A 10160-nucleotide genomic window follows, 5' to 3' on the forward strand; every position below is an offset into this window, starting at 1 on the left:
GCTCACTGCAAACTCCACCTCCCGGGTTCATGCCATTCTCCTGTCTCAGCCTCCTGAGTAGCTGGGACCACAGATGCCCGCTACCACACCCGGCTAATTTTTTGTATTTTTAGTAGAAACGGGGTATCACCGTGTCAGTCAGGATGGTCTTGACCTCCTGACCTCGTGATGCCCGCACCTTGGCCTCCCAAAGTGCTGGGATTACAGGCGTGAGCGCCGCACCTGGCCAATACTTTACAGTCTTAATGCTGTGCCCCCAAAATAATTTCTCCCCTCTCTGGGAAGAATCTGTCAATCACACTTTTCACCACCTTCACTAATACATATAGCTGGAAGGGGTGTGTGAAGGGAGGAGGGACAAAAATGAACTCATTTTTAGCTAACCTACTTCAAGCTCATAGCTGTTTTATCTAGTTAACATTACAGACTTTTTAAAATAGAAAATTTCACATATATACATAAAAATAGAAAAATACAATGAACTAAATGTATCCATTAATTAGGTTCAACAATCATTAATACATGGTCAATGTTGTTTCATCCATACTTCTACCCACAACCACCTTAACATTCCTAATTGCTCTTTTATGAAATCCCAGACATCATGTCATTTGAAAATACACTGCAGTTACGTTTGAAGCTCCTTCATCTGTAGTAAAGCAACTAAATAAAAGCTGTTTCTACACTGAAAACTACAATGGTCCCTCACAATTAGAATACTTAAATATCTACTTAACATAAACTAAAATGAAAGACCTTTTGTATTCTACTAATACACAGCAAGAAATAAAAATACCTACATAAGTCAATTTCACCAATCTCCGTTTTAAAATAAGTCAGATGATACATAAGTGCTTAAATAATTCCCAAGATAAAGTCAGCTCCTAAATATGTTCAAAAACCTTATGGAAGGTGAAAGTACTCACTGGGAGATAAAACCAATTCTTCTCTCCCCAATACTATTACTTCTAACCTTTCAAATTTAAAGACACAAAGTATTGTAGTTTGGACCAAATGGCACTTAAAGATAGGTTTATAATGAAATACAGTTTAGGAAGAAACAATCTCATATCTAGTTTCTAAATCCTCTCCTTTCCTTTCAGCTGAGTTGCCAACTCTCAGAGGAAACCCACCTTCCCTCCAAATCCCATTCCACTTATGTATGGGGACTTCTCTCCTGGATCTGAAATGGAAAAGGCTGGCACACACTCACCATTCTTTTTAACAGTATCAAGAGTAGGTAAAGCCTTAAGGTACATAAGAGTATATTAATCTAGGGAGTCCTTTTTCTTAAACCACAAATGTCCTCTACCCATCAAATTTAAACCAGTGTCAATGATGGCACTGTTTAATACAAGAATATCTAGAGGGATGTGATAGAGCCAATGCTTTGTAAGTAAGAGATGAGTATTTTTCAAACCTACAACAAGACAAAATAGGAACTTTTTTTTTTTTTTTGAGACAGATTTTCGCTTGTTACCCAGGCTAGAGAACAATGGTGTGATCTCGGCTCACTGCAACCTCTACCTCCAGGATTCAAGCGATTCCCCTGCCTCAGCCTCCCAGGTAGCTGGGATTACAGGCATGTGCCACCACACCCGGCTAATTTTTTTGTATTTTTAGTAGAGACAGGGTTTCACCATCTCAGGCTGGTCTCGAACCCCTGACCTCAGGTGATCCATCCGCCTCAGACTCCCAAAGTGCTGTGATTACAGGTGTGAGCCACCATGCCCAGCCAGAACTCTTAATGAAAGCATCTGACTCATTTAACTGATTTTCATTTAACCAGCCTGGGTAGATTAACAGAAGCTTTCCAGGTCCTTGTAAAAGCTAGCTGTTTAAGCCCATGGTATACTAAAGTCTGCCCATTAGTAAGCTCCTCTTCAGTATGGCTATTTATTACTGCTTCCATTGGTTGGTATATGGTGTTAACCAACAGCCAGTTGTATGTGTTTCCAAATAGATTTATATGAGTTACTATAACTAAGCATGTTAATTCAGTATTACATAAGCTAACAGAAAGTTGTATTGCCCCTGAAAATAAGCTGAACGCTCTGAAAAGACTAAAAAGTTGCTGCTGAATTACTGACAAGGCAAATATTTAAAAACAAGGGAGAAAATAGTAAAAATCTAGAATCCTATATACACTTAGGTTTTTCATAAACAATCAAAAAGTATTTCTTTACCTGTAAAAGTGAAACAAGAAATTACATCCCATGCATTACGCTAGGCAGAAAATAAGAACTCCAAGCCAGGCACCATGGCTCAGGCCTGTAATCTCAGCACTTTGAGAGGCTGAGGCAGGCGGATCACCTGAGGTCAGCAGTTCTAGACCAGTCTGGCCAACATGGTGAAACCCTGTATCTACTAAAAAGTACAAAAATTAGCCGGGCATGGTGGCGGGTGCCTGTATTCACAGCTACTCGGGAGGCCAAGGCAGGAGAATTGCTTGAATCCAGGAGGTGGGGGTTGCAGTGAGTCAAGACTGTGCCACTGTACTGCAGCCTGGGCAACAGAGACTGTCTCAAACGCCCTCACCCCACACACACAAAAAACAAAAAACAAAACAAAAAACCAGAACTCCAATCTGCACGCTCAAGAAAAAGTAGTGTCTGCAAATTAGTATCACTTGTTGATGCCCCATTTTAACGAACTCTGATTAAGCTAAGTTTAATTAGGCTCTCCTTTTATTCAGGGTCACTGGTTTCACTGGATCAGAGAGCTTTTACCATGATTACACCATTTTGAAAGCATTTAAGGCAATGAAAGTTTCCCCATCACAATTTAACATAAACCAATAAAAATTCCTAAGGAAATAATCTGTCATCTCTAAAAACGACACAGTTACAAACAAAGTAAGCAAAACTGTTGTAATACAACTTACCAACAGTGGCTCTAATCAGAGGAGAGGAGTCACCAATATTATTTAAACATTCACTTTTAATAAAGTCTGTTACACCATTTGGGAAGTTCTGAAAGTGTGCTTTCACATTATTCTTCAAGATGAGACCACTCAAGGATCTTGTGGGTTCATCTGTAATAAAACAGTAATAGTATTGAGTTTTGAAGTAGTCTTAATTTCAAAATGTGCCGATAACAGTAGTTTTAAAAATATTTATATTCAAAAGTTGACTGACATTCAAACTTGCTATAACCAGTTAAAATAATTATAACTGATCAACAAAAGATTAGTGTATGATTTATAGCTCAGGGTTTTTCAACCTTGACATACCGACAATTATTTGTTGCGGGGTGCTGTCCTGTGCATTTTAAGATGTTAAGTAGCATCATTAGCCATAGATACCAGCAGCACCCCTCCAAATTGTGTTAACCAAAAATGTTTCCAGATAATGTCAAATGTCTTCTGGGGGTTAAAATTGCCCTTGGTTGAGAACCACTGATTTAGTTTGAGTTAATTTAGTTTACATATATGGCCACTGTGCTTGAGCTTTATTGTTTCCTGATATAAACATCATTATAGAGCTGGAAGTATTAGTCATTAAAAACATCCATTTTTTTTTTGTTTGTTTTTTTGGTTTAAGGGCTGGGCGTGGTGGTTCATGCCTTTAATCCCAGCACTTTTGGGAGGCCAGGAGTTCAAGACCAGTCTGGCCAACATGGTGAAACCTCGTATCTACTAAAAAACCCTCAAATTAGCCAGACATGGTGGTGTGTGCCTGTAATCCCAGCTACTTGGGAGGTGGAGGCAGGAGAATCATTTGAACTCAGAAGGCAGAGGCGCCAAGATCATGCCACTGCACTCCAGCCTAGGTGACAGAGTGAGACTGTTTCAAAAACAACAAAAAATTTTTTTGAAATCATTTTCCTCCAATGTCAAAAAATATAATATTGGAAAAAGTGGACAAAGATATATAAGATCATCTTCATGTAACAAATATAATTGCTGTTAATTTATATCATGTTTTTCATTTGCCTCTGAACTTAAAAGCAAAAAAAAAAAAAAAAACTCCAAAAACATTTAAAGAGTTTCCTTAAAATAAGTTTAATCCATAGATAGTATTTACAAAATTTCAAAAAGCAACTTAATACTAGCAGAACATAACTGATGGCTTTACCAGTTGGCATCAACACCAACAATATTAGCAATAGCTAACATCTTCATTAAACACTGCTAAGTGCTTTCCAAATGGCACTGTACTTAATCCTTACAACTTCATGAGGCAGGTATTATTCATTCCATTGCACAAGCGAAGACGCTAAAGACTTTGAATCATTCTTCAGTATTACCCTCCTCTCAAAGGGCTGTAAGATGAAGAGCTGGTGTGTTGAAGAGAACGTTATTTTAACACCATTGTTTTACCTGTCTTCTTAAAAAATAATATATTCCAAGCTTGTTCTAGTTAGTATGATGTTCCCAAACTCTGACTGGCACTGAAATCTTCAAGAGTGAAGCACATGTAGAGGCAAAAAGAGCATTTTCTCTGCACACAACTCCGCTCAGGTCATCACAGCACTATAAAACCTTGTATGTCATCATTTAAAAACTACTTTCCATTTTCAATTACAACCCATTCCAATGAGTAATTTAAAAGGAAACAAAACATATTTTTAAATTCTCTTAAAAGTTAAAACTTGCCATGAAATAAATGAAGTCAGATATTTAACTTCTTCAAGCAATAAACTTGCCTTAAACTACCTGTTAATAATTCAGCCATATAATTATTTTCTTTCTTTCTTTATTTTTTTGAGACGGAGTCTCGCTCTGTCGCCCAGGCTGGAGTGCAGTGGCCGGATCTCAGCTCACTGCAAGCTCTGTCTCCCGGGTTTACGCCATTCTCCTGCCTCAGCCTCCCGAGTAGCTGGGACTACAGGCGCCCGCCACCTCGCCCGGCTAATTTTTTGTATTTTTTAGTAGAGACGGGGTTTCACCGTGTTAGCCAGAATGGTCTCGATCTCCTGACCTCGTGATCCGCCCACCTTGGCCTCCCAAAGTGCTGGGATTACAGGCTTGAGCCACCACGCCCGGCCCATGTAATTATTTTAAATGGCATGACTTTGTTTACAAGAAATATAGCATATTGTTTTTACCATAAAGGTTATAAGATGAAGAGTTTTAATAAACCACAAAATGAAGTGAAACAATTCAATATGAGAAGTATATACTCTCTTAAAATCCATTTTAAAAATTCAATGACTAACGATTTCCTTTGTTTTAAAAAAATTAAGACTATTTCAGTGGACCCTCAATTTGTTCATTTGTAAAGTGAGAGAATTAGAGCAGCTGATCTGAGGGCTCTTATAGATCAAAAATTTTACTCTACAATTCAGTGATAAGATTGCTAAACAAGCATTTTCATTTAAGATGTTACTTGTATTGCTGCTTTAATATGAACGGCCATGATGCAAAGGTTTTTTTAAAACAGAAAACTACATGCAGCAAACTTGTGCCCCAATCTTCCCAGGGAAAAAAAATAAATGCATAAACGCAAGAAGAAATATCAAGTGTTATACCAACGTAAAACTACTGCATCCTTGGAGAAACTGCATAATGCACATAAACACATTTTAGGGTCAAGAAAATCTGAAAAATATCCTTTCCAACATTTTATGGTTTTGTAATTAATGCTCTGTGAAAGCAATGGCTTCCAAACTCTCTTGCCACTACTGAACAAGTTGTATGTTTGTGTTTTTTTAAGTACTTCTGAAGCATCCTAGGCTGGAGTGCAGTTGCACAATCATAGCTCACTGCAGCCTTGACTTCCCGAGCTCAGGTGATCCTCCCACCTCAGCCTCCTGAGTAGCGGGACCACAGGTGTGTGCCACCATGCCAGCTAATTTTTTATAGAGATGGAGTTTCACCATTCACCATGTTCCTCATCTTTAACTCCTTGCCTGAAGCAATCTTCCTGCCTTGGCCTCTCAAAGTGCTGGGATAACAGGCGTGAGCCACCTTGCCTGGCCTGAAGTATCCTTATATTCCAAGAAAGAGCCACCTTGCCTGGCCTGAAGGAAGTATCCTTATAAGAAAGCTTCACTCAAGAGTATAATATATTGCAACAATCCTAACATTTAGAATGTAGGATGAGAACATGAGAGTGGACAGCTTAGTGAAAATAAATAAAAATTTCAAATAAAACAATTACAGATTTAAAAAATCCATTTATAAAATCTTAGTAAAGAAACAAACAGGTTGATCACAAACTGTGTCAGAAAAATTTCTATATTAAGAAGCAATGTATCACAAATATATTTATCAAACTAGGAATATTAATTGCTGAAAGAATTCTTAGTGTCTTAAAACCTAGACTTACGAGTTCTCGATTTTCTATTGTGTCCTTCATTCACAAATTAAAATCCCCCAAATTAACTACAAAATCAACTGAAAATAATTCAAAAGAAATTGCTGTATATGAATTATGAAAATCTGAATACAGGATCAGTGAGATTTTTACTACACATTAACACCATTAACCTGTCAGAATTTGGAGCTAAAACTTTACAGATGGTCTGGTTGTTTAAAACTTGTTATTTCCCAATTCCAAGAGCATGGATTTTATTAATTGCACCATAGCTTCTAAAACACTAATCACTGAATAAGGTACAGTGCTTTCATTCAGAGGCCAAACAGATGCTCAATAAATATTTAATTGACTTCTAGGTGTCCACAATGTTTCAGGAAGGGAATACCCAAATAATGCTACCAGAAACAACTCTCACTACAATGTAAGCTCCTTGAGGGCAGTGAGTTTTGTCTGTTTTGTTCACTTTTCTCTCCTGAGCCTGCAAACTGCATGGCAAAGAGATGGTGCTCCATAAATATTTATGAAATAATGTCTAGTGGGATACATTATGTATTATCAGAAATAATCAAATGACCATGTTATTTAATAATCAGACTACTCAGGCTTTAAACTGTCATAGAAATAATTTAAATTTAAAATTAAGAGTCATGAAAAAGTTTCATGTATACTGTTAGAAGTTTCTTAAAAACTTACAAAAGCCTACTTATGAATAGAATGATCCCACTTTTTGCTAAATAATTTTAAAATAGTATGTGGCCATATAAGAGCAGAGAAGGACAGAATTCAAGAGATCAACAATAATTATCTCTGGAAGATGCAATAATTTTTCATTTTGATTATATGACCTTTCAATTTTTTTCTACAATAAACACACATATATTCAGTTATTAAATCCTACATTCAATCTTTGTATTACAACCTTTATTATATCCATCTATATGTATGGAAGCAAAACATTAGACTTTGCAACAAGTTTTTTATCTGCAAAGAATTAAGTAACTTATTATACAAACACCCAATTAAAAATGAATGCTGGCTGGGCACAGTGGCTCACACCTGTAATCCTAGCACTTTGGGAGACTGAGGCAGGCAAACTCCCTGAGGTCAGGAGTTCAAGGTTAGCCTGGCCAACAAGGCAAAACTCTGTCTCTACTAAAAATACAAAAAAATTAGCTGGATGTGGTGGCGCATGCCTGCAATCCTGGCTAATAGGGAGGCTTAAGCATAACAATCGCTTGAAGCCGGGAGGCAGATGTCGTGGTGAGCCAAGATCGCACCACTGCACTCCAGCCTGGGTGACAGAGTGAGACTGTCTGTATACATAAAAACAGGAATGCTTATTAAGCATGTAAATATTGAGTGATATTAACTAAGACTGTTCATCCCACATCTATAAAGCACATAGTTACTACAAAATGAAATTATTTGAAATGAATAATTCTCAGTACATTTAAATAGGTCTTAAAGAAACTTTAGTTATCAATGTAACTTCTACTTACCTTCAGATTTTAATTTTGTAAGAACAAAAATCAAGTAGTTGTTAAAGTCTGGATATTGATTAAGTTGTTCCAGTTTCTAGAACAAACAGTAGTTAAGGAAACTTGTCTGTGTAATCTCAGTGAGAAATTAAGCGTTTTTAATCTAACAATCAAGGATCTCTTTGGTGATATTTTCAGTCCTGCATTTTTTTTTTTTTTAACTAAGGCTAAGGATATCTTACCAAATCTATCAACGTGCTATTTCAAAAACACACTGGTGCTTGCTAAACCTCTTAGGTGTTTTATGGCTGAAATGTATCAATTACATGCAATACAACATAAGAAAGTGCCAGCTTCAGCATGCTCAATATAGCAAAAAATATTCAAAAAAATTCTTAAATTTCAACTTCAAACCACTCTAAACGGAAAGGCATTTAAGTATAAAATGACAAAAATAAAAGCATTCCAAGTGAAAACAAGTCTCTCAGAGTTAAAGATCATTTACAGAAATTAACTTTATAGAATAACTTAAAAAAAAACTTTTCAGACTCATTTGTTCTTTAGAATCCAAAAAGATAAAGTGCCATTTATGCACCAGGTTATATATCTTACCATAAGGTCAGCATTATGAGATTATTGCACTACAGTTGTACAATTATTCCCCTCATCCCCAAGATTTAACATTTCCAGTGACACCAACTTGCAGGTATTTCATCGCTATCAGGAGGCAGCTGTGACAAAATGCTCTATTACATCTTTCTTCAAGCCCTGACTCCCAACCCCTAACTAATATGCTTCCCAATTGTGTTTTACTACACAGAAACATTAAAATGTTTTTACCCAACAAACCTAAACTTCTGATTAAATCCATGAATCAAACTTCAGCAACTTTATTAGCTATTTATTACATACTTGAATATCCTCAATGTTTAGGGGTCAGAATGTAAACGAACCAACAACATAGCCTCTAGTAAAATTCCAAAGTGTAACCACTTTCTCCAACCCAGACAGTAATTCTTGTTTCAGTGAATGGCCAAGACCAACAGCATGCTGATATGCCGATGAATTTTTCAAAACTATTTCCTGATAAGGTTTACCTTCTTACAACTTGAGCTACATCTCTTTATCCTATTATAGTGGTCTTTCAAAAAGTACTCAAAAGCCTATACGAAACAATAATTAAACATATTATCTTCTTAGGAGAGACAAAATAAGGTACTCTGAAACAGCAGTATATATTTTAAGCTGAAGTAGTTTTCCTCTCACAGCAACAGAAAGTTGTTCTTTCTCAGAGGACATGCTAGGTTCCAGGCACACGGAAGAAACTGTAATTGACTACCAGCCCAAGCACAGTACTGAGCATCTGACGTGCCTAATAAATGTAGACTGAAACAAGAAATTATGATATATGGTGCCACAGAATAACTGCAATGCAGGATTGGGCTTAGCTAATTTAAGAAAGTAGTAATTGTACCATATAATACCTGTAATTAATGAACTATCAGCTTCTATCATCCCTAGAACTATGACAACACAAATTAAGACTAAGCCATAGCAGGGTTTACAAGACACAAACGGCAATACACTCCGAAACTGTTCTTTCCTCAGTACTAGAAGTATCCAAACAAAATGGCTTTAAAAAATCCAAGCAGATCTAAATCATTATCCCTTCCACTTTTAAATGGGAAGTATTATATTAACCAAGAAGGTACGTACTAATTTTGTTATCTATTGAAGGTTTTAAGTTACGGCAATGCAGTATTTCCGCGAAACCCTCGGGGTAAATAACTTCATCTTTATAGATGTTTTGAATATAAATAAACTCAAACACGAAGAGCTTCCTTACCAAACTCCATATTAAGTAATTTTGCTGCTTATTGACAATAAATATCAAGAGACTTTTCTGCAAAAAACAGTAGACTTAACTTCTTTAGGCTGAAAAGATCGGGGGTTAAAATATTATTCATGATATAATGAGTGAATGTTTCCTTTACTGCATCCATTAAGAGCTCTCCATTTGAGCACGGTTTAGGGCACTACAGAAAGCATATCTAGTAGAGTTTTGGTTCTCTTAACCTTTTCTGTCTGTAAAACCGTAGCAATAGGATCACTACACCAGCACACTTGGTAAAGACCTAGATAATTGTGCAGTCAGCCTCGAGCCAAAGCTTTAAAAAGAAAATCTCATTTGGGTGACAAGGAGCTCGCAACAGGTGTTAACACCAGTAACCCCAGGGTGAGGCACAGAGACCCTTTCCCCCCACCTGTAGGTCCCCGGCCTCTTTAGGGCAAGGACGTGGAAAAAAACCCCAGGACCCACACAGCTGCAGTTCAAACCCCGCGCCAGCTCCACCCATTTCTGGCCAGTCAGGCGGCGAGCTCCGCCGCGCACAGAGCGCCCTCCACCCGGCCTCCCGCT

At 37.2% G+C, this 10160-nt stretch overlaps 1 protein-coding gene across 3 annotated transcripts in view; it reads right to left on the bottom strand.

Moving 5' to 3' along the window:
* TNPO1 (transportin 1) overlaps window positions 1-10160 on the bottom strand; it is a 103005-nt gene that overhangs the window by 60232 nt on the left and 32613 nt on the right. For all 3 annotated transcript variants that reach the window (XM_011996880.1, XM_011996887.1, XM_011996898.1), the window contains exons 3-4: window positions 7763-7838; window positions 2885-3034 (exon numbers count right to left, since the gene is read on the bottom strand). In XM_011996880.1, coding sequence (XP_011852270.1) covers window positions 2885-3034; window positions 7763-7838 — 226 coding nt within the window. The remainder of the gene's footprint in view (window positions 1-2884; window positions 3035-7762; window positions 7839-10160) is intronic.

This window comes from Mandrillus leucophaeus, unplaced genomic scaffold (assembly GCF_000951045.1).
Source record: "Mandrillus leucophaeus isolate KB7577 unplaced genomic scaffold, Mleu.le_1.0 Scaffold114, whole genome shotgun sequence".
Classification (NCBI taxonomy): domain Eukaryota; kingdom Metazoa; phylum Chordata; class Mammalia; order Primates; family Cercopithecidae; genus Mandrillus; species Mandrillus leucophaeus.